This window comes from Drosophila miranda, chromosome 4 (genome assembly GCF_003369915.1).
Source record: "Drosophila miranda strain MSH22 chromosome 4, D.miranda_PacBio2.1, whole genome shotgun sequence".
NCBI classification, from domain to species: domain Eukaryota; kingdom Metazoa; phylum Arthropoda; class Insecta; order Diptera; family Drosophilidae; genus Drosophila; species Drosophila miranda.
Genome location: NC_046677.1, coordinates 3,759,631 through 3,784,638, shown reverse-complemented (window position 1 = coordinate 3,784,638; position 25,008 = coordinate 3,759,631). Strand labels below are relative to the sequence as shown.

The 25,008-nt window shown below is 44.4% G+C and overlaps 1 protein-coding gene across 4 annotated transcripts; it reads right to left on the bottom strand.

Moving 5' to 3' along the window:
- Nucleotides 1-2,334: 2,334 nt before the first annotated feature.
- LOC108162427 (scavenger receptor class B member 1) lies at nt 2,335-24,811 on the bottom strand. Of its 4 annotated transcripts, none has more exons than XM_033394199.1 (10): nt 23,969-24,811; nt 8,936-9,027; nt 8,513-8,673; nt 8,303-8,447; nt 6,313-6,741; nt 6,119-6,236; nt 5,390-5,556; nt 4,158-4,283; nt 3,475-4,065; nt 2,335-3,033 (listed from the first exon to the last, which is right to left on the bottom strand). In XM_033394199.1, exons 1-10 carry the CDS (start codon nt 23,985-23,987, stop codon nt 2,878-2,880), a joined length of 2,004 nt encoding a protein of 667 aa, XP_033250090.1. In that variant the 5' UTR covers nt 23,988-24,811; the 3' UTR covers nt 2,335-2,877. The 4 variants fall into 4 exon arrangements, with proteins under 4 accessions (XP_033250090.1, XP_017152644.1, XP_017152642.1 ...); XM_017297155.2 differs by lacking the exon at nt 23,969-24,811 and adding an exon at nt 22,728-22,809; XM_017297153.2 differs by lacking the exon at nt 23,969-24,811 and adding an exon at nt 15,554-16,191.
- Nucleotides 24,812-25,008: the final 197 nt, after the last annotated feature.

Below are 25,008 nucleotides of genomic sequence, written 5' to 3'. Positions count from 1 at the left end.
TCCTCGTTTTTGATCTTCCGTGGAATATTATTAGCTATATAGAACTTTCAACTATGCCCACATAATTTAATCCGATTAATGAATCAATTTTCTAATTGACTTGCTTATTTTAACCACTTACTTTCATTGAATCTTGCGTATAAAGAGGTTTTAGCGAAAATGGAAAAAAAAACGAAAGAGGATAGTCGTTCATATTGCTCAATTTAGAGATTCCGTCGAATATCATTAGCTAGATAAAACAATTTGCCATGCCCACATAATTTTATACGATTAATAAATCAATTTTCTATTTGACTGGCTTACTTTAAATAATTGCTTTTATTGCATTTTGCGTAAAAATAGGTTTCTTGTAGCACGAAAGAAATCTTTGGGGAAGCTTCCAATTTGCAATCATCGATTTCATAGATGTTTGTACATTGCAACGATACTTTTTTCTAAAACATCGGTGTTTTTAGATTAAATTTAAATTTTTGATCGGGCGGTAAGTAGTATAGACCGGTTCAGGGGTCTTATTATTGGGGTTGACACCCGAGCTCATGGATTTTCCTGTTCTGTTAGGCTTTCACTTCGCTCCTTACCTCTAGATCCATTTTCGAAATTCTTCGAAAGCGACAAACAAAGAAAAAGGCACATATACTGTAATGTAATTATATTCTCTACTTATTTATTATGTTCTTTTATTTTTTCGTGGTGATCAATTTTCACTTAGCTTATACATCCCACATTAGCCAGCCTAATGGACTTCAAACCGCGTAGAATATCTCTTTTTCAAAGTTTTACTTCCCTGCAATTTGCTAGAGTACAGTGCGGCTGTTACATAAGGATATATAAAGATTTTGTAGGCAGCGATGTTGAAGGCTGTTTGATGCGACTCATCCATGATGTTCCACCAGAGCGGCCCCTGCGGAAGGTCCTAGCGTCCAGCGATACTTATGACGAATACCTGGAAAAAGGGAAGTACAAGTTCGATGATTAATGTTACATTTATTGTTAATAACTGGATACTTTCAGACACCCAGACGGAACCTTTATATGAGACGGTTGCAAGGTGCACATGTTCGCAAGGTGCTTTGGGCCCCGCCCTGAAAGTAGATGTAGTGGATTAGGGACACCACTAAAAAAAAACGCACCAAAAACTCGACCTCTTGGGTGGTTTGGAATGAGTTTATTTCCATAAATAAATAAATCTTAAATATAAAATAAATATATCCTTAAATACGTGTTTCTTGTTTTATTTCATTAGCTGGAAACAGGCTTTCCGGTCCCGCAAGATCTGGGCCACTCGCTACTCGTTCTTTCTGAAAGCGTTGGCCAGCTCAACCTTTAACTGAGCTCCTTTCCTCGCGGCTGGGTATGCAAGTAAGCGAGCTGTCTGGTCCGACGTACACGGATCCTGATGCCTCTCGCGCTCTTGGACTGTTTGACCGGACTATACTCCGTTAAAAACTTGACTGCTGTTTCATCAAGGGGATAGCCAGAAGCCATAAGAGAAGGAGTTGCCTCAGGGAATATATTGGTGGACTTTCGCTTTTCCATAAGCATGTAGAAGGCGTTTTAGTGTTGCCATCGGGCTTGACTTCTTCCGTGCTTATTTTTTTGGGTTTCGTTTCCTTGTCCGCGTACTATGCAAAGGCGTAGAAGGTTACCGGAAAAAAGAACTTTCCCATTCTGACAATGGTCGAGAATTAGCCAAAAATGTGTCATACATTTGGTGGTAATTATACTTACTTCGACGCAGCCATTAAAGCTCGATACATTGGCTCGGTGCGGCTCTTGCCGGAGCGCTAGAATATCAGAGGCAGGGCCATGCTCCGAACGAATCGTCCGCACCATCGGTAGCGCAGGGCGGCCGATGCAAAGCTGTGGGAAAGTGGAGTAGGATATTGTTAGTTTAAGAATTTAGGCAGATATCGTGGATTTCCACTCACCTTGTTGATAGGACACTGGGACACGACCTCATCGTGGACATTCTCACAGTTGTCACAGGTGGTACCATCGCAGATCAGAGCCTTGACGCTGCCCTCGGCTGACTGTCAGCTGAATTCGCCGGGCAGTCCTTTCGTCTCAGCGCCAGAAGTCGGATATACAGTCGTTGTTCATGTCACCACTGCCGCCACTTAAAAGTAGATTAGATTGTACAATCGATCCATATTTTTTGTCGGACCGTTTCAAAATCTAACTGATGTTGCGCCTCTTCTCTACCCAGCAACATATACTGCGCAGTGTTGGGGAACAAAACCGTGTTGCGAGAGTAGAATTTCCATAGGCCACAACGATACTTTGTTATCGCTAGAGGCGCCAATAAATCGTATTCAAACTTAAAAAAGCAGTTCCTTCCACTTTAAATAAAATGTCGCTTTTATTATTAGTATTACATCACTAAAACTAAGACAATTACAATTCTAGAGCAAAACGTTCAGTCCTGCTTATTAAATTCTGCTTCAATGCAACATCACAGCTATTTTGAGCAACTAACTGATGTTTATCGTGTAATTTGCTTTAATTCATAGTTAAACTCAAATTATGGTTGTCGCCTCATGGAGGCGACTACGGCTAAGACTACAATTTCGTATATGTACATAAACAATGCCATACCATACCCCTGTTAATTTTAACAATGGTATCGAGTGCTGGCTATTTACATAGGATGTATGGGTTCTGTTCTTCCTGGATAATTTGGACAACGACTATCGTTTTTTTTTTGTTTTCTAAAGCTATCACAGTATTAAAACAGCAACTTGGCTTTTATATTATTTACACTAAATAAAATGCTATATAAAACCAAAACAGCGATGTTGATGCCCAATATGCCCGAAATACGACGCTACGATGAACCTAAAACTACCGACAACATAATCTACCAGCCAACTAAAAATCCTAAACGTGTTTCGGGCTTGTTCCCCCAAACTGATGGGGCTGTGCGTAGGGCACCCAGCCTTTCCCATCGCTGCTGTCAAAATTCACATGGGAGCTGGAGCTCTGAATAGAGGCGGGCGAGCTGGCGAATCCGCTGCTGACGAAGCTGACGGCCAACTAAAAGAAGAAAAGAAAGCACTTCGGTTAATTAACATATCAATGTTATCCAACAGCTATGAGATATTCCCGCGCTGGCCCCTCAGAACGTGCCGTGTGCGAAATTGGTCCGCAGATTACGGACTGTCGATGGACCGAAAACGGGTTTGGTCTGCAAACCATCAATTCATTTACGAGTACTGCTGCCGACTGGTTGTCTTAACGTAGTTCATTAAACGTGCCAAGAAATTCGTCTATAAACAACAGATTCGAATAATCAACGCCCGCCGCAGACATGTTAGACGGCTTGGCGTCGATTTCCTTACAAGGCTGTGGCTCTCCAGATGAAATGATATAACCGACCAGTGCTGGCATAAATGTGGCCGTGTTTGCCTATTTAAGGCCACTTCTTACACGATTCCCGTACCCGTACCCCCTTAATCAGCAGAAAGCTTCACTCACTTGATGCTTGGCCTCGGCCCCGTCCGCACTCCTCCCGGCCAGCTCTGAATCCAGAGGGTTTTCGTCGAAGCACTCTATGCAGATGTCGTCTTCTCCATTGCAGTGCTCGATTTCTATGCAAGAGCTGGATGTCGTGGAGTTGCGGCTCAAGGTGAGTGTATCGCACTCGTTGCCCTCGTCGCTGCTTTCTCCTGCGTCTGACAGGGCCGGCTCCATGTCCAGAGCGTATGCCGACTTGCGACGACGCTCCTGGAAGGCCAAGTCCTCGTCAGTGGATCGTCCGATCATATGCTGCTTGTTGGCACCCGCCGAATTGTCTATCAACTTGAGTTCGCAAGGACTGTACACCTGATTGGTGGCACCTCCCGTTAGATTTTGAAGAAGATTCGCTCGGGCGTATTTTCCCTCAGAGATATTGGCTGCCTGGCGGGCATAGCTTGACATGTGGAGGGTGGCCCTCGTAATGGCGTAGCCCAAGAGACCCACGCCCACAATTAGGGCAATCCAAAAGCCCAGAGGATTGACGAGCGGCAAGATATTCAGGTAAAAATTGAATCTCGAGTCCAGTGAGTCCGGCAGACTGGGCATCATCTGAAAAGGACGGAATAGGTCAGTCCCGCGCTCCAGATGATGCTATAGTATGTATCATACTATACATATGTGTACTCCGGGTTAGTACTTACAATTTCGAACCAAAGCATCGGTGCGGTCAGGTGGCTGAACCTGGCGACTGTCGGGAAATTGCTCAGATCCTTGAAGTGCATGTTGATCTGAACTTTCACGGACAGAGACAGTGGTAGACCGGATTCCTGAAATTGACAATAACGAAAAGCTAAAATTGTGAGTAAATATATGGTGGTTTCCAAGTACGACACCGTTTCGGCTGCACTTGGCCTAATTTTGGCTAATTGCGCTTAAATGTAGGCCTGGGCATACGGCTATATGCATGTACGATGTGGTAGTTGTCCTTAGTGATTTATCGATTTTTTTGCGAATTTTGCCGTCTGCCGTCTGCCGTTGTTGTTGTTGTTGCTACTCGTATTCCGTTTTGTTGCTTATGGTTTATTCATTGTATTTTTCATTTCGAAAAACCGGTAAAACTTGAGGCGAAATTGCTATTGACTGACTGATCAATTGATCAAATCTTGCTCTGATTCGATAATATTCCGAGGCGCTAAGAGCTGGACAGCGACTCCCAGCTCCGACTCCAACCACTAGTCATCTGGCTGGTGGGTGTGAGACCCAAAGGCAAAGGCTCAGTTGGCCATGATATTGAAATTAATCAGGCAATTAACTGTTTCATTGAACATAGGACAGTTGAGCGGAAGCAGTGAGCACTTGTGCACATTCGATGTGTCTGGGATTGCATTGGAATCCACGGCTGGAAGAACATATTAACTATGTTTCGTGGCCTTTAAGCTAGTAGCTACTGCTCTACACCTCCCGCCTGTCTCATATTGACTTCCTGTAGATTCCGCTGAAAAGCGGCTAAATCGTGCCAATCAACCAGTTTTAACGATTACTTAATTAGCCGGAAATGTAAATGCGAGTACATCGTACAGCCTCAAATCGTTGAGTTCTCCAATCTGGTCGGAAGAAGAGGAAATCGAAAGATAACGGGTAACAGAATAACGGGGCACCGCTACTATCAACTATCGCTACTTTGAGTTAATTATGACATTTAATTCGAACGAACTCCTACTGAAACCTTCCTTTTTGAATTTTTCATTTAGTCAAGCAGCTTTCCGTCACTGTGACACTGATGATTGGTTTGACGCATCGAAAGTATCCGCGTTATTGCGAAATAAGCCGTAACAAGAACAACAGGCGGCAAGGCGGCAATGCGGCATTCACTCCAGTTTTTTCTCGTACGAGAATTTTGGCCAGGCCAAGGTCGAGATGGTGTATCACCTACCGGTTGTATGACAAACGCCGACGAGTGCTGGGCCGGATCAGGATTCATGCCGGTCACATTCTGCTGCAGCCCCACATCGCCATTCATGAAGTGGGGGAAGCTGAGGGAGATGGGGAAGCCGTAGTAGCAGTCAGTGACGTCAATCAGTCCCACCGGCTGGCAGTCACCTGTGGAGAATAGAGAGATGCAGGACAAGGATTGTTACAGGAGTGAGTCAACAATTCTCGACAACAGTCCCCAGTCCCCAGTCCCCAGTCCCCAGTGCCCGTCCCCAGTCGCCCCAAGCAACAGAGCAACAGTGCCCAAACTTTTCCGTGACATTCCGCGACGTTTCCTAGACGTTTCTCAAGAGTACTCCCAAGAGTTGTTGCTAATAGCGTGTCTCTGTCTGAGGCACACAGCTTAAAATTGCAAAATACAGAAGCAAAATAATAATAACAAAAATAATAATACATATTGTAGGCGGCACGCGTGGTCCCCACGTGCGTCACTGCCTCAATTTTACGGAATTTTTTTATTTTGTACTTTAGTAAACAGAAACTTTCCATACAAACTGGAAAATATGCTACGAGCTCGAGTACTCGGAGATCAATTAACTGCAGCAATGCCAGTGGAAAACTAGAACTGGTGCTCGAGACTCGGCAATTACGAGTATTAATTGGAAAGAGATTTCTTAAATAATACTCGTACAATCTGACATACAAAGTGACATAGCGCCATGAGTCTTACCTTTGCGGCAGAAACATTTGTTGGCCTCATTGGTGGCCCCGTTGTCAAAGGCGTTGTCCTCGAAGACATAGTTATAGCCCTTCAGGCTGCCAAACGTTCTCTGCTCGCCCACACGATACTGAAAAAAGGCATCAATTCAATTCACAAACAATTATTTTACGCGTCCGACCCTGGGAATAGCACTGAAAACTTACCAAATTGATGGGCCTGCACATGCTCTTTCTGAAGAACTTGACCGTCTCGTTGGGCTCGATGAAGCTCTTGAACTTAGTGCCGTCTGAGGCGTACTCGATGTTGCTGCAGTGATCGCCCTCCCACTGGGGCAGAGTGGTTTCCCCGCGATATGTGGCGTACAGGCCGGACAGTGCCGGGTTCGGCACGCCCGTGTAGAACGTCTCGAAATCCGTGGAGAAGTCGTACATGCGATCGATGAGCCCGACCTTCTCGAAGGATATCCAGTTGGGGAGGAAGGTGTTGCCGAGTCTGGCCAATGCCGACGGATAGCCAAACATGAATTCCTTGGCAGTGGTCCGAACGATGGGCTCCGCCTGAGTGCTCACGAAGAGGGTCTTCAGGGCCATTCGAACGAAGAACGGGTGACTGGCAGTCAGGTGGGAGATGGCCTGAAAAAGGATATACACACGTGTGTAAATGAAAATGTTACTCTACGAAGGCAGACACTTGAGTACAGCATCTAAGATTCGCGTGCTAAGATTCCTCAGATAAAGTGCAGTTGTGATTCAGGTATAAGGTATAAGGTATAAGGTATAAAGTATAAAGTATCAGGTTCATGTGTGTAACTGCCATCCCGGTTCTAATAGTATCTAATATCGGTCTCAGCGGCTCGTTACTGCAGGCTATTACAGTCAATAAATATTACATTTAATTAATACAAATTACGTATTTCCTGTGCTGCGGGATGGATTGATGGATTGATTGACTGATCGACAAACTAGGCCCTATGCATTATTCAACGTTTCGGGCTCTGGATCTGGATCTGGACCTGGACCCGGATCCCTTCCCCTCTCTTCCTCTTCCTCTTCCTCTCCCTCTCCCTCATCCCCCTTCACTCTTTAGTTCTTGCAGTTGATTGTCTCCTTAATCATCACCTAGAAACAGGGCATCAGGCATAAATTAAGCGACTTAAGCTCTATGCTAATTTAGAATACTTGTAATTGAAACATCGTAAAGACAATTAATTATAGTTTTTATAGGTGCATATACATATTAAATTTGTTTACGATTTGCAATTGACCCGAGCGTCAAACGTCAGTGAAAATTGCTGCCAATCATTTGACAAAGCGAACACGCCCCCCTCCCAGCTATCTATTAAGGCAACGATTCCAGTCTGCAGTCTCCAGTCTCCAGTATCCAGTATCCAGCCTCCTCTATGTTCATCGGTGGAGTAAATTTAGATGTCCCGCAGACACTGCCCTGCCAGGCCCTTTGTTCGCTAATTAATTGCCCGCCATTTAGCCGGTTCCCAGTACTTTTTTGCGCTGCTGTAGAGGCTGTTAATGTGAATCGTTTATTGACCTAAATGCGCGCAGTGGGGCTGCTGCTGCCGCTGCCGCTGCCGCTGCCCCACTCCGCCATTTGCTTCGAGAGGAGTACTCGTTGTTGCTTTTTTCATGCTGCTCCACACAGCGGAAATGAGTATTTTTCGTCGTGTGCGCGGCACGCGATCGCTCAGCCTGTGCTGTTTGTTTTTCTGTTCTGTGTGTACTACTGTGTACTGTGCACTGTGTACTGGCTACTGGCTACTGTCTTCTGTCTACTGGGTACTGTCTGTTTGTGTCTCCCAATTTGCATATGGAGATATCGATAGGGCCCACCTACTCTATTACGAGATATTACAAGTGAATGAACAAGCCATAATTGGGACGGAAAATTACATCACTCTAGAGAGAGAGGGAGAGAGAGAGAGAGCTTTTCAGAAGGCTTGCACAAGTGGTTCGTGACGTAAGGCAGCTTCCTCCAGTATAGCTTCTGAGCTTGATTATACACATCTCATTGGAGCGAGTCTGCCGCAATGACAGAACCTGTTGAATATGCTAATGGCAATGACGGGCAATCTTCACTGGACTCCCCGTACCCACTGCCTTTTGCCTGAAGAAGGTTCTACTTAACATGACAGTAGTATCCAATCAGATATGAAATATATCAACATATACTCGTACTCACCAGCATTGCAATATTGAGCATTATCACCTCATCATCCTCGCGACGACCTTCGGACATATGCTCCTGCCAGACCAGGGGATGACTGGGGGTTGTGGACATGGTGTTGTTGTCATTGAACGTTATGTTCTCGTGAGTCATTATCTCCCTAATCAAACCGCCGAGTGAGTACAAAATGACGTCAAAGCTCCAACAAATTCGCGGATAACTTACTTGTACACGTAGGGACCGACCTGCTCCACCTTGAGCTGTTCGCGGCCGGCCAGGAACGCCTCGGCGTTGGTTATGTTGAAGAGGTAGATTTTTATATACAAATCGACTGGTGGCTGGGCCCACAGATTGAAGATTTCGCCCTTGTCAGCCATTATCAACTTCTGCAAAGAGAGCGTCGAAAGAGTTCAAAAAGCTGTCGCCCGAGTAGTTCAAGAACGCGCCAACTGCCAACTTGCAGGCGCCTAAACGAGCTGCATTTATGAAGGTACGTGCCAGCACCGAAGGCTGCTCTGCGTTTGGGGGCCTGGGGGCCTGGGCTCTGGTGCGGGCCTCCAATAGGGGCATACTCACATAATTGGCAAACAATTTGACAAAGGCTAAGGCCGGCAGTTAAAAGCTTTAGTTTCTGTTTATTGGACTTACCCATTTGAATATCAAATCGTAGGGTTGAAATACTTTAACCAGCACCGCCGTTGTTATGGCCAAAAACCCAATCGCTAGAAGCAGAAATGCGCCTGCAAAATGAGAGATACAATATGAAAGATCGTTCAATACATATAAATTTCCTCATTAAGTTCATTAAAATCCAATTTCATTATGCATAAACAGCCAGGCACGTGTACCACACGCGAAAATCGAAGAAGGTAAAAATAGAATATTCATAGAATATTAGCGTCCATGTTTCCAAAACTGATCGTCATCCCGTCTCCTATGTATATTGTATTCTGATCGGTCTACTCCGAAATGCTACTCCACCATAGCCATGCACACGAGCAGTGTCCGAGTGTCCGAGTGTCCGAGCATTTCTCGCCAGAAAGATCGATTATTTGCACGGCCCGGTATGTACAGGGTATGGTATGTACATATACAAATATGTATTCAATTGAACTTGAATCGTTTCTCATTCGAGAAAGCTACGGATGAAGCTGTAGTGAAGCGCCTTTCTTTCCTGTTTGCATGTCGCTAAAGTCGACCTTGAGAATCACAGTGGCATGCCGCCTGGAGTCTGTTGACACTCGCTACACTCTTACGCCTCTCTGACATGAGTTATGCTAATTGCAGGGAATTGCATTATGCCGTACATGACAGACGGAGACAGCTGTAGACAGCAGCTGATCGGACGATCAGGCCGATCTGCCGATCTGCCGATCTGCTGATCTCCTGCTGATCGGGCGTATGCGGAGTATGCTTGACTGTGAGAGACCGTACGAGAGAGTGCGAGATATGTACTTACTTACATATGTATGTACATACGTCTTGTGCAATGTGTCACATACATATGTGGCTATAGCGTGTACGTAGTGTAAATTATTTGAATTTTATGGCCTATTAGTCACGATGCCCGACAGTTCTGAATGCGTGCATATAAATGTCTTCATTGAAACAATAGCAGCAGAATAACAGCATTCACGACGTCAACAGCAAAATGCTTATGGTCATGTGAGAGTGCGCAAAATGGACAACCTGGCCAACCCGCTAACCTGTCCACCCGTTTCTCCCGATGCCCAGGCAGCTTCTGCATCTGGGAATCTGCATCTGCATCTGCATCTGCAGCGATGTATCTCATCTATTATTGTGGCCATATGCATGTAAATCCAATACTTAAATCCGTGGCTAGGACACGTGATGCGAGAAGATCTGCCGATAAAATAAGCCTTCTTAAGGTGCCCACCTTAAGACCAGAACTGGTTGCTGCTGATTATCATTCCGTCAGCCGTCAGAGAGAGGTGTGTTGTGCACTCCACTGGAATTTTACTGATCTCTGGCTAGGGCCTCGACTCGTTTGGGCCTTAATGAGATACCTACTCTATAAAAATGAAAAAAGATGTGTATACTTATTCGGAGTGCAGGGCCTTGATGGGCTTGTTGCCGAGCGGACACTATTAGTCCCATTAGCTGCCTCAGCTGTGGGATTCTCAGAAATCCCGTATCCCGCACTGCGAACCACTTATAACTCGCGTAATTGATTAACGATACACATACGATAACTCATGCACACAACACATCGTCTGGCAATAGGCCCAGATCTGATACATCGATGAATCAGCACAGCAAACCACTTGTGACGCGATCGACCGCATAGAGCATATCGACTTCGTTGTGGCCTTGCTCGGGTCGTTCTGTTGCTTTTGTCTCGTGTTCCTTGTGGTTATGGCTTTGACTCTGACTTTGACGTTGGCTTTGGCTTTGGCTTTGGCTTTGGCTTTGAACTTGTTCTCTTGTTCGTGTTCTTCACCTTCCCTTCCATATACTTCAACGATCTCTGCGTCCTGTCCTGCTGCGGGGATCGTCGCGGGCCCTTCTATGCGGCAACCAGTTTGGAGCAGATTTTCCTTTCACAGCTTAATTCCCTCCACTCCCCACTCCCCACTCCGCACTCCCCTATTCAAGTATTTAATGGCAAATATTTGTGCTGCTGCTTGCCTAGTATCAGTGTGGCCTTGGCTGGGCGGAGCGGAGCGACTCTCTGGAACTTCTGGAATAGAAGATCCTCGGACCCGCCCCCGGATCCCCGGCTAACTTGGATTCCTGCTGGGATTGGTATGCTTGCTTCTGATTCTGGCTTACATATCACTTGGCGTCGGTTCCGCAACTGCTGGAAGTGGCGGAGCTTCTCCAGCGAGAAGCGACGGTGCGAGTACAGTGCGCCCAGAAAGTCTTTCATCGACTGCCGCCGCATATGGCGGCGTACCACAGTCATGATGGAGATGAGGATGGGGGCTTTCGTATCTGCAGTGTTCGCCGGGCCAGAGTCAAAATCAAACTAAGAGTGAGTGCCTCGCTGGGGCCCGATGGGCCCTCGGGAACTTTCATTTCCTTTGAAGTGATGTTTAATGGCCCCGAGGGCGTTGCTTTAGCTATGGCATGCGTTTCGACGAGCTGCCGTCTCCCCCCAACCTTGCCCAACCTGGTCCTACCATGATTTGAAGGGGGGAATCAGCCACAATCCGAGCTGTCACTCTCATGGAACCTATGATTCCGTTGCGTGAGGGTATTCGACGGTCGCATTGCTGCAACCACTCCACATCTCTCCCACTTAATTAATCGCTTTGTATGCAGTGGAGACCGTTTCATATTTGTGGCTAGATGCAAACGTCAAAAATGATGAACAAAGAACTCGGCTATATTTAAACACAGTCGCACAGTCGCACAGTCGCACAGTCGTACAGTCGTACAGATGTACGAGTACATACTCGTATTTATTGAAATTGTACCTGTACATGCAAATTATGTTGTGCTGTGTGGCTCTTTGTTTAATTGCTTTGTTTGTTTTGCCAAATACTCGTATCGGTTTCGGAGAGTTCTGATTGGACTGCCGGGCACGTACCGCCAGCTGTTGGGGCCTGCCACCCACCGAGCTGGCCCTGCTCGTGGGAATGCGCCGCTCCATTGGCACTCCACACACGCCGTGCACGCGAACCCGCTTCAGTTCGGGATCGGGTTCGGCTTTGAGCTCTAGGGGAGGGCCAGCATAGAGAAGAGTGGACTCGAATGAGTTTGTGCCAAGTTTGTGCCTGAAGTCTTTTGTATGGCACTCGCCAAGCTGCAAGAACGCTGACTAAATGGGGGCAGGATGGTGGCGGGGCTTCCTGGCTTCTCCGCTCGGCGATTAACGGCCACAACAAAACTTTTTTGCGGGTCAGCATCATTGAAACCTGATTGGGGTCTTCAGACAATTTCAATTTATTGCGATGACGTCAGCCAATCAAAGTTCATTGAATCATCCAGCACGAAGGTTACTTGACAAAATGCTAAGTGAAAGTGGCAGCTGATGGAGACACTTCTTGAACTTGTTGCCTCCGTCTCCGTATTCGTCTCCGCCTCCGCCTCCGACTACACTTCCAGGTTGCTTCACCTCGCACACTTAACCCATTTGAATCGGGGTCTACAGCACCTTCTCTGGCTGGCATCCCCGTGGGACACCTCTTCACTCGCGCCATGAATCACTTTTATTGCTCACTGACAGTTATCATCATGATCCAGCACACAGTACCCAGCTAGAGATTTCTGTTTGCTCAACGGTGATTTGGCAATATTTGGGCTTGAGGTAGCGGGGAATTACCCAGAGCCCCATACGCTAAGAGTAGGGATGGTCTGGAGCGCTGGAGCATTGGAGCATTGGAGCGTTGAAGAGCTGAGAGAAGAGTTGATGCTATTGCTTCTATAGAGCCTTTTGAAACTGCTGACAAGTGTAGCCAAAGCTGCCGCCAATTGATTGCATCGTAAGCAGATGGATGCTGGATGCTGGATGCTGGATGCTGCAACATGTCGCAAACTCTGGCCAGGGCTGAGTCACAATTGCTGGCAAACTTTTTTAGTGGGACTCATTCGATTTTTTGTTGTCCGCTGTGTCCCCTGCGCACCCGCCTTTGGCGTGGGGTATTTCGAAATTAAGCGCAAACTAGAACTCGTCCCCCAATAATTATAATTATGGATGCCATGCCCCAAACTCGTTTTGCCACTTAAACATACGCATACCACCGTGCCCACCCAGTGGAGGGAGCTAGCTCCCTTCTCTTTAATCACCGCCAGATCCGTCTGCCCATAACTTGACGCGTCTCAATCAATATGGTGTGTTTGCAGAATGAATGTCTGGGGATCTATTCTGTTTTTCGGATTTCATTTCGCGTGTGTTCTTGGTGTCTTCTTTGTGATTTCGGCATTATCTATGTGTCCGCTTTTTTGCATAAATAATTTTGCAAGTCGAACAAGAACAAAAATAACTTATAGCGAATAGCGTATAGCGTATAGCGTCTAACGTATAAATAAAAACCATCCGATAATCCTGTTTGGCCATGAACAGGCACTTTTTTATTGAAATTATTTATTGTGAGGCAAAAGCATTTGCCTTTGATAACCGCAACAAGCCACATCACATTTGTTCTCCGGCCAATTTATGCGAGCGAGGCGCGAAACTTGTCTGTTCGGTTCGGCTTGGGGCTGGGGCTGGGGCTGGGGCTGGGGCTGGTGCTGGGAGCGCCCCCAAATTAACAATAAGTGTGAGGCCGTCGAAATTCCGAATCAAATCGCCACCGAATATTCATTTGCATTGTGTCTTCTGTTCACTCCGAATCCAGTTTCTGGCATTGCATTGCACTCTGCTCGTGGAATAGCGAAGCATCTGCAATTCCCCTACGACTATGTACTATGTACATATGTATCTCTGGACTCTGCGGCTAGATCGGTGTCTTGAGGGGTCGACCAATTGTGACTATTCTTCTGTGTGTTTGCTTTGCCGGGGGACTGATGGGGTCTGATTCATAGACTTTGGTGGCCCGTGTCAATGCTCTTGGCCAAACTGATCTCCATATCATATCATATCTCCATATCAACCTGTTCTTTGGCCCCCAGCGGCAACTATGTGGTTGTACGTACCTACAGACGTATCGATTGTGCATAAATTCATTTAGCTACAGACTCTACATACGCACTTCAGCTCATCTCAACTGAAGCCATAGCCATACATTCATACGAGTACGTATAATATGCTAATTTGCAGATACATGTGTATCCTATTGTAAGGCCCTATTGTAAGCTCAATTCATCCACAGAACGTGTTGGATGTTTGACTTCCAGAAAGGAGAGGAATTCTGGCAAAAGACAGACAATTAAAGATTTAATCGCAGACACGGTTCTTTTGGACTCGTAACGAATTGTGTAAATCAAACAATAATTGCTCTTACCCTACCTGAACCCTGACCCCGTGTCTATTAATTAAAGCTGTGTGATTTCCGTTCCGGAGTAGAGGGCTGAGTAGAGTCAGCGTTTAATTTTGATTCAAGAATCGGCTAAACGGTCTCAATTTGCAGTCGATTAGGCTCTCGTATCAATAAATAATTGGCAAACTGAACTACAGCTCAAAATTATTCCCAGCCCCCCATCACTCCACAATATTGCGTATAACATCACTTCTGCCATAACACATTCAATTTCACTAATTAAAGTCGGACAAAAAGTATCAGGAAGTACTCGACGAATGCTTTAGCCAATATTCACATCACTTGAAGGCAAATGGGGTGCACATGCTCGTAGAGTAGATGCCTGTGTGCGCCTGTGTATTTCTTGGCATAGAATTATTAAGTGTTTGTACTTTTCTTCAGAACATACATATCGCGTTCTGCAAATAAAAGTGTGCGAAAATTCGTGCTGTTCGCGACTTTAGCGAAAATACGAGTAATCAAGATTTGTGTTCTAGGTAAAGTTTTTGCCGAATTTCGCTTGTGCCGCATACATATGTATGTATGTATGTATGTACTAGCACACAGCTAGGTCGCCAGCTGCAATCAGAGGTCGGCGATGATACGTATGTACATATCTACATGTACATATAGCTGTCGCGTCGCCCCCTTGACGGCGGCTGCTGCCAGAGTTGTCAGACCGCTGGCTTTATATTTCGATCGGCTGTAATTCGAAACTTGAACTTGCCTCACGGCTCCAACAGACATACATATATGGAAGGTGGCATTTGTCTCGATTACGAGCATGTTATGGTCAAGTTCAGGGTCTAACTGCATTGGCAATTGGCGACTGGCAATTGATTCGGAAATGCTTTGGGACCGCTCTTTCCGATCTTGCTTGGCTGGTAGCTTCGCCAAGATAGTTCGAGAAGATTTCGAGCCAAACTATGTCATTGTCGAATCGGTTTCGGCTGTTGTTGATTTTCGAATTTTGCTAATCAATGCAACAACAAACATAAAGTGCTATGCTAAACAGCTTCGATGGCTTTTTGTGAGCGGCTCGCATAGTATCGTATCGTTTCGTTTCGTATCGTTTCGTTTCGTTTCTTGTTTATTTGTTCCGCATGTGGCAAAAGCGCGCGATTAAAAACGCCTCGGACAACAACTTTTCATAATTAATGCAGCTCCAAATGATCTTCAGACGCACAGAAGCAGAAGCCGAACCCGAACCCGAACACGAACCCGAAGCAGCAGCAGAAGAAGTACGAGCACACACGAGCACTTGTCGGAAGAGGATGCCGTGTAGAAATTTCTAGTCATAGAACGCATCACAACTACGAGTACTCGAATTATTGCAACTTACGTGTGGGAACTCGATTGCGTTTGCCTTGGTTTGGCTCATTGAAGAAGCTGCCCAGGATGTCCATCGGCTTCATGGATCGATTCGCCTTTAGGCTCTTCCGGCGCTGGGCCCTCTGCAGAGCGGCTAGAGCGGACGCGGCGGCGGCAGGATCCGCCTCAGGCAACGCGCACATGCTGGATCCTGTTGGCATCGGCATCGATTGCTGTTGCTGGTGGCCACTGGCGTTGGCGTTGGCCTCTTCATCGCTCACACAAACTGCACTATAACGTCGCGCAAACATTTTGCCAAAGTCCTTCATAATAACAGTTTGTGTTTGGGTACTTCGGGGAACATAAATATATTGATTTGCGAGTCTTTAAGTTTATTTTACTGTTTCTTTTGCTTTTTCTTTTACTTTTACTTTTACTTTTTCTTTTACTTTTACTCTTGTTCGTTTTCTGTTAGCACATTTATTACACTTTGCTTGAAATATTTTAAATGATCTTTTCAGCCGCGGCACTTAAAAACTAGTGTTGGCCTTTGCTGCTGCAGCTCCTGGATCATGGAATTCCCTTCGTATCTTATCTTATTTGTATCTTGTAGCTGGACTTGGGCCTAAGCGCGTTGGCGTCCATTCGCTAGCAATGCTCGCTTATGAATGAAAACACGGACGTGATGCGATCGACCAGGTAACGTACGGCTTTAGTTTAGTAAGATCATCTAGAGAGGGAGAGCTGCCAAAGGCCAGCGAGAGAGTGAGAGTGCCAATGCGAGTGCCAATGCGAGTGTGAGTGCGAGAGGGGAGCGCGAGCGAACCCGTCTAGGGTCTCTGTCGTGTCTCTCCTCGCGGCCTACGTTACGTTGACACCTCCGCCGAGGCTACGTAGCGATCAGATCGCAGTTCGCTCAGCTGTTGCTTTGTTTTGAGCCGGTCTTCTGATCGATCTAAGCCAGAAGCAAAAGCAGCAGCAAAAGCAGAAGCCAGAGCTAGAAGAAGCTTCAGTCCAAACCTGTTTGGATATTGGCTGGGATGCTATAGCCGGCCCGATCCGATCTGGGCCTCGACCTGCGACTGGGACTGGCTTTGGGGGCTTTGGGGAAATACCACTCCAGCTGAGCTGACGCGTCCGTGCCTTGGACGGCACATTACTCATATGACGCGTGGTTGGTCAGCATGGAAAACTTTTCGGTGTTTAAATTTAACGATATTCAGTTGAGCTCGAGTCCGTCTCGATATCCGTCCAAATACGCAGTTCAAATAATGTTCATTATTTTTCCGTCCGTAAACAAAGTCTCCGTTGTTTATGTGTCTGCGCCAGAATACTTGTATTTCTCAAAAGTCGCGTCCAGCGCTTGTTTATTTCATTTTCGTTGTCATTTAATAAAAGACAAATTACATTCAACTTTTATGGCCAGAGTCTCTGTGGTCTTAAATCAGCGTCTACTTCGGTTTGTTTGGCTTAGAAATTTCACGAACTAACAGTGGCCTAAAGGCTAATGATAGCCCGGCGGAGAGCTGGAACTCGTTGTGGCTTGTCTGCTGGGTGGACAATGGAACTATTGATTTACTTTTGAACGGTTTTGGAACACGCCTCTCGCCATACCGACGCGTTTGGTAACACTTAAGTGGCCTGATATGGGTTTCATTCGATTGGCTGTGACAGGTGGGGACAGTAATATACGTACTCCCAGAGAGTCGTACTCGTATTTGGGAGGTGAGCTGCCTGCTGCACTGATGAAGAATGCTGGTTAATGTCGATCGGATGGATTTCTCAATTTTAAGTATTGGGTGCACTGTTTATTTGAATGGTACCTACATATATGTACATATTCGAGTCCGTAGTATGCATATGGACATATGCGTATGCCAAATACCAATTGGTGCAGATTTTCCGCTGCTACCCCAGCGGGCGGTACTATGCTGTTGACCAGGTGCTTGCATTGCATCACAGAGAACGAAACGTCTCCGACCACATGTGGTACAGTCAACAGTCGAATGTCCGTCGGTTCATAGGAGTCCCTCAGTTTGAGAGCTATGTATTTGCATCGTACAGGTCTTTCCATTGGGATGCCTTTAAGTGTGCCTTTAAGCGTCAAGCGGAATAAATGCGGGCGTGATTCCAGAAGTTTCAGAACTCCTTCTAGAATGACGTTCTGTTCCCCAAAAAGTACAAGTGCGAAGTGACGTAACAGGAGAACTTTGCATTGCACGTACATATTTGGATTTGTCAGGTCTGGTCTCCAGTCGCTCTGGTCGCTCCTCATACGCCCAATATGGGTTTGCTCTTTGTTTGTTTTTATTTATTTGGGCTGTATGCCCCAATTTAAATTGCACTTGCCTGCTTAACATTATCAATTGAACCCTTGTCTATTTCTGTTCCCAAATCTAATGTAAATCGTTTTAATTTGTTGGATTTGGATTTGGATTTGTATTTGGTTTTGGGTTGCGCTCGGGTCTGCTGAGCTGCGCGGAGAGGGTAGGGCACCTGCAACTATTGTGATTTCGTTGGTAATTAAATATACATGAGCCAAGAAGCGCGAACCTGCTCGCAATTCAGATGTGGCTGTCCTAGGGCGTTCCAGGGCGAAACAGCGCGACGTCAGTGCTATCAATACTAATGATAGTGCCGGAGATTGCTAATAACTCCTGACCCTTGTGAACCCTCTGACTGTGTTGATGCAGTGGTTCCGAAAGCCAGTCGCAATTACGAGTAGTATTTAATCAAAGCGAAAACGGCGACTGGGCTGACACTACCATTAATGAGGGTAAGGGTAAGGGTAAGGGAGTAAGCCAGCAAAACGCGCTAATTGGGACCGATCCGCCAAATGGACCCGCGCACCGAACGGAACCAGTACGGAATGCGATGCAATGGGACCGATCCGATCCGATCCAATCCGCACAATGAACTGGAAAATGGCCAATTAACGCCAACTCATATCAGTAACAGATTTAATTTTGATACCCTGTTCGCCGTTAGATCCGTCCACTGGCATGCGAGGCCTCTCTAGGTTCTAGGCAGGGCGGTCCTTTCTTTTCCTTCCTTGCATTTTCTAATACAATACGGGTCTCACCCAGTTCATAGACTATATAGACTATATTTTAAAGCAAAGATTGTCTTAGATTGACTGTGATCTGGTCTATGATCTGGATCTCCAGTCTACACTCTACAGGATATCGAACGCTCAAAAATGCCCAGTATTTACCTGACTCTCTAGCTTTTAGCTCTTAATTATGGCATATGTGGCTGGCTGGCTAGCTAGCTATGAATGCATAAAACTGGCTAATTGCGATTTCAATTTGTTAACAAATTCTGGGAAATGCAATGGAAAACAAATAATCAAGGCAGCAGCAACGATTATTATAATGAAAACATCACCTTGTACCCACAACCCATCACATCTGCACTGCAGGTAGTAAGTAGTTTGTAGTATGTAGTATATGTATATTCATTCGATTATTTTGAATCAAAGAGTCGCAAAGAAACAGCTGGCCGACACCGGCACCCGGTACCCACGCTCTCAAGACGTGTAATCCTATTCTAAACTTGTATACAATTTGTTTGTCAATTTCTGTTCATTTTTGCTGTATGGTCTGTGTTTTGTTGCTGTATGTTTTGTATTTGTTTCTTTTTTTTAATTTTTTTTTTATCAAAAATGAGAGTTCAAAAGTCTTTGGCAAGGCCAGGGTCTGGGTTAAACAATGAAATAGATTGATATCTCTTCAGTCTCTCGATTGGAAACTAGACATTTTCTCTGAACGGTATTGGGGGGTTTTATTGTTGTTATTTCTGTTCTTGTTTTTGCTATTGTTGTTGCTGCTGCTAGACTTGTATGTATGTACACATATATTCCCTATTAATGAATCAGAGATTAACGGCAAACGAAACGTCAATGCGGAAATTGTTTAAATAAGAAATACGAATTTATGAACAATAAGCCAACAAAAACAGAAAAATTTTAATAATCAATTTAATTATCTGTTGGAAAATGCATCGTATCGTATAGTTCAATGACACATTTGCATGCGATTCAAAATGGAACAAGTATACGGAATATACATTGATCTGATGTGGGCATTTTGTATAATATTTTATTGCACTGCGAAAAGGTTTGGAATGTCAAAACTACATAAGTACGCTTGAAGTATTTGATGTACATTTGGCTCTGAGAAATGGCACATTCCAGCCTATACGGGATTGGACCTACATAGGACCCCAGGCAGAAACGCAGCCTATTCGAATCCAAAGAAGAAGCACTGAGGTTTACCTCAGATGTACTCAAAGCCTTTGACAGCATTTGGGGCGCCTTCTTATTAACTACAGCTATTGGTATGGTTTAATAAAAATGGCTAGTTCCGTCCATTCCTACATTATAAAAGATTTTTACTATCGCGCACTACCGTCTATTAAATTTCAAGTGATTTTCTAAAGGTTAGTTCAGGTTAGTTAGTGTGATAAAAAAGTTGTTTATTTTTGGATTATTCCTCATTCGAAATCTATGACTCTGTTCAAGTGCACTTGAAAACGATCGACCATTAGCATAATTACTGCCTAAAAGGTCGCCAAATACAGTTTTTCACAGCTTTCGGTTAACCTAGTGTAGGGTATGCGCGATTATGTTGATGAGTTGTTGATGAGAAGGTTCCCTCCAGGCATGCATAAGCACCTTGTGGATGCAATTTGGATGCGGCACAACTGTACTTGTAATCAATTAGAATAGACAGACGACAGCCGATTTGTTCGCTTCCCTAGTTAAATCATTTGTCGATCATTAGCTCTCCCTATCATTTGAACTCGTATCTGAGAGGCGATCAGTCAAAAAGGCTTTTGCTAATATTAGAGAACTTGTTTCCATCCGCTTTGCTCATTGCTTGATTGATGATATGATACGCGTATAGCCATAGCCCGTATCCAATTCATCTCCCCCCACCCTCCGGCCCATCACACCCATTAACAACTGATGAGATATCTAATCAGTAATATCAGAAAGCACTCGTAATATATCAAGAAAAGTGCAATACAATGAGTACCAGTGTCGAGTGTCGAGTGTCGAGTGGAGAGTGGCGAGTGGCGAGTGGCGAGTGTCGAGTGGAGAAAAAGTACAAGCGAACTTCGAGCAATGCCATAAATCGGAAGACTTTGTAAACTAGCAGGCATGCAAATTTTTGCCATCGGACGCCAAATTTGTGTCTAACAACTCGTACTGTACTGGGCGAAGCGTACTTTGAGCTCGGCCGGATCAACACATGCTGCTAATGCTACTGCAATTATCCCGCAATTATCAATTAACATTGTTTCTGAATCGATTCTTGATTTCTTCAAGTGCAAACACGGCGGTAATTAAAGCTGATACGGCTCAGGCTCCGGCTGGATCGACAGCAATAGGAACGTTAGAGTTTAATAATACGTTTGGACTGGGTGTTTGACTTGTTCCGGTTGTCGCTTTTTGTTGGAGTACTCCAATCCAATACGTTATACACTCATATGTAATGCAAAGCGACAACGGGATGTCGACGCGAAGCGCGTGGAAACGTTATCGGCTTTTGGACTCCGCTAAGTCCCCGAAACCATCAGAAATCCGTCACCCGTCATCCGTCATCCGTCATCCTTTGTCAGAACAACTACTTTTTACGTGTACTTCAAACGTACATTAAATAAGGATGACGATCCAGGGTTAATTAAGTGTCATCGCTCCACAAGTTCCAGCCGAGTTCAATCTGACATCGTTATCCATATCCCCAATGTGCTGCTTTTCTGCTTTGTCAGGCTGATGCAGTCAAGGAACTTCCCGTGGCAGACAAACAAATGAAGCAATCCCAGCCAAAACGTACGCAATGAGCTATGAATATTCAACGCAAAAATAAAAGGCAGGTATTTTGCAGAAACAATTCAATGATACAGGCAACAACTCGATCGAAGAACAGGTCCAGCTGTCATATGTATGTATGTACATCTGTATATATGTATGTACGCTATGTACGAGAATACCCGTGAGTATGTACATACATACATATGTACATATCTAGTCAGCACTTTTCTGCTTTGCCCTGCTGAAGTGTCGCAGAGCTGCTTGCTGATGATGATGATGATGTTTTATCTCTTTTCCAACTTCTATGTTTTAAGAAGCTTGTGCAAAAAACTTTGTCTTATTGGCATAACAAATTGTACATTTGTACACACATGTGTATGTGAATCGAGACAATCTGCGGCAATCGCAAAACGATGCTCGAATGCTCTTGAAGTGTGGATGAAACACATCAATGGAGGATCTAATTACATATCCAAATAATAAGGAAAGTATACCCTTGTACAGATGTTTTCTGTTCAACATTGGTCATTCTATGGCAAGACGATCAGATCTAGCGATGTCGGGCTATCTTTCATATAGAATATTATGTTGAAGTCGTCCGGATCGGTCTTCTATATGGGATATGGCTGGACTCTCAACTTACTCAATCGAAAAACCCGTTGGAGAGTGTTTCATTTTTTGTTGCCTGAAGCTGGAGGCGGGGTAGGTATGGGAATAAGAAAACTCGTAGAGGCACAGACCAGCCCCCGAGCCGTTAAAAAGATTTACGGATTTTTGACACCATATTCCTCACTTCACATGTGATTTTCAACGCCATTTATTTCAATGTATACTTTTAATGGCCGACGGCGATCTACAAAGTATATAGAATTCTTTCGCTAAGCCTGCCAAACCTTACGACAATTTGTAAGTACCCCTTCAGGAGGGAGACCATCCGGAGACCGTGTGATTTTGTTTTGTTTTGTTCATGTTTTGCGTATTTCAGTTGGCTAATCATGAGTTTGCACAAAATTACCAGTGAATCAACAATTCATTCCCCAAAAATGCTGTGAAGAATTTCGAACAACCTATTGGTTGCGTTTTAAAATGTAAATTACAAAATTCGTTTGTTCTGCGCCGCAAATTAAACGTATCAGGGCTTCGGGTTTGGGAATAAGGCATAATAGGCTTTTTTGTACATACGAGTACGTATTAAAAATTATAATACATAGCACAAAAATTAAGCATTACGCTCAATTCCCCGTTCGTTCCCGTGGCGAGCACGGCAATCGTTGTCTGTGGATGCTGATGGCCTTGTAACAGTTTTTCCATCGCAAGTCAGCGTACAACACGTTGCTAACTACGATTTTGTACGTACATATGTACGTACATACGTACGTATACATACCTCTGATTGATCGGCTGGATTGGGTATTATCAGTGTTGCGAGTCGAGCCAAGTTCAAGTTCACGCATCTCAAGTACGACTCAGTGACCATCCAGGCAGCAGCTTACGTACATACATATGTACACATGTATGTATGTACATATGTGCATACATACAGACGTACTTCATCAATTTAAGCGACAATCAAATTGTTTTATGTCGGGTACACAGCTTACACGCATTTAAAAGTCCATTAATACCCATAAGCGCAGCGCCGTCCAGTACAATAATTAAACAAAAAAGCGTACTGGTAATTGCTAAGTAGAGCTCGAATGTGCGAGCATAATGAAGACATTTATAAGCTGCTGGGGCTCATAAAAATACCCATAAACAATGCTCTAATTATATGGATTATTGTTGGGGACATTCATTTTGCAAAAATTAGTTAAGCAAATTGTGTGAGAATTTAATTATCGCCATGGGGAGGGCCGCAGAGTGTGACGAATGGGCCAATTATAGGAAATTAATTTATCTTCTATTTCATTCGGATTTAACAAGTGCTTACGAGTAGGTCAAAAATTTAAATTTAAATTTGAGCATATGCAAAATATTTACATGGATACTCCTTCCCCATTATTGCACCCTTTTGAGAATTTTACTCCCTGATTACTGCGATATCTGGCACTCGGTAGCGAGTTCATTGATCTCTGGACAATCTCAAAACGCTCGACTTTTGGTGTTGTATAATTGTCAATCAATGATGACGACCCAAGTGAACCCAGCTAAAAAAATATATAAATTAATTGAAATAATCTGGAAAACTGTCTAAAAGTACACATTTAAATAGAGAGAATCTCAAAATGTAAAGATCGCGATCTCAATTCATATTAATTCACTTGATGCACATACTATACACAATGTACATAAATAATGTACATACATATGTAGGTATGTATGTATGTATGTATGTATGTACATGCATATGCATAATAATCCACAATCAGCAGGTACGGGTACGGCGCACTGATCGATTTGTTCGGAAACTGCATTTATAGATTGTTTCTGGTTGACTCCTCAGAATCGAACAATAATACGTAACTAACCTATCACAAAGTTTAACTAACATATTCTTTGCCGGATTTTATTTGAACTTTCCGACGGCTCTAACATTGTTGGATCAAACACGAATAGTACAATCCCTTATTCAAATAGTATTATTTGCGTGTTCTAAACTTATTTCTGCAGTAGTGTATCGTAACTTACTCTTTTGCGTCGTTAACATTGTTGTTACTTTGATTGTGGGCTTTTGTTGTTGTTAATTGTTGATTGGATTATGGTACTTCACGCACACACCGCCTACGGTAAGTCTCTGAAGGAGAAGGCTCCTCTGGAATGGGAGCCGGTATTTCGGATTAACCGCGGCGCGCAATTACAAGATAGGCTGCTGGTGACTGCTAGCAATTAAATGATTCGATTTCCCGAACATCTTGGGTGATTGAAATGTTTTTATAAAATTTCGTTATTTAATGTCCGACATCGGAATTTACATACATACATTCAAGTGTATTATAATTTAGTACATTCGCGAGCAGAGCTTTTTCGAACGATGCCGAGCTTATCAGAAGCTCGACAGTCAAGAAGACAGGCAGAGGAACAGACAATGACAATGGAAGTCACAGGAACGAGGGTCTGTCCAAGGCATGTGTACATTGATGTACATATGTAGGTTTAAGTTTCGGAAAAGCCGAAACAGCTGTCCGGACTCAGGAGTCGGTCTGCTCCTGATCGTGCACTGCACCCCTCCCTGGCTAAAATACGTGCATGTTTGCATACATACTACGGGCAAGTATGTATGTATGTACAAAGCCACACACAAGTGGATCGGATCGCTTCTATTTAAATGGTTAATCAGCTTGTGCACTATTGAAGTCGGTTTATTTTTGCCTTTGTCACGCCGTGAAATGTCGTAGGCCCAATTACCCAAATCCCTGAACTCATTTTCCTCATTTATTTCCTTATTTATTTCATTATTTTTATTCACACACACAAGATTTACACACAGGCGCACGCAACAAAACCGACTAACTGGCAGACTTTACGAAAAGGAAAGACTTCAAAGAAAATGTTTAATCAAAATAGTAAAGTATCCCAGCCACAGCCAGAGACAGAGACAGAGAGTCGTTGAACGCAGACGAAAACGGCGACGCAGAAACAAAAGGAAATCTAAAGGCAAAAGTACGATAGCAGAAATCCGAAAAGAGAAACTTGAGGAGAGACTTTGGTCTTTCTCTCGTTCTCTGTAC

Excerpts from the sequence above, each read along its gene's own strand:
- LOC108162427 (XM_017297153.2), bottom strand. The coding sequence starts at position 15,851 with ATGAAGGACTTTGGCAAAATGTTTGCGCGACGTTATAGTGCAGTTTGT. Across the intron at positions 6,237-6,312 it reads TGTGCAGGCCCATCAATTTG|TATCGTGTGGGCGAGCAGAG; the intron begins GTAAGTTTTCAG and ends GCCTTTTTTCAG. Across the intron at positions 3,034-3,474 it reads GGGCCGAGGCCAAGCATCAA|TTGGCCGTCAGCTTCGTCAG; the intron begins GTGAGTGAAGCT and ends TTCTTCTTTTAG.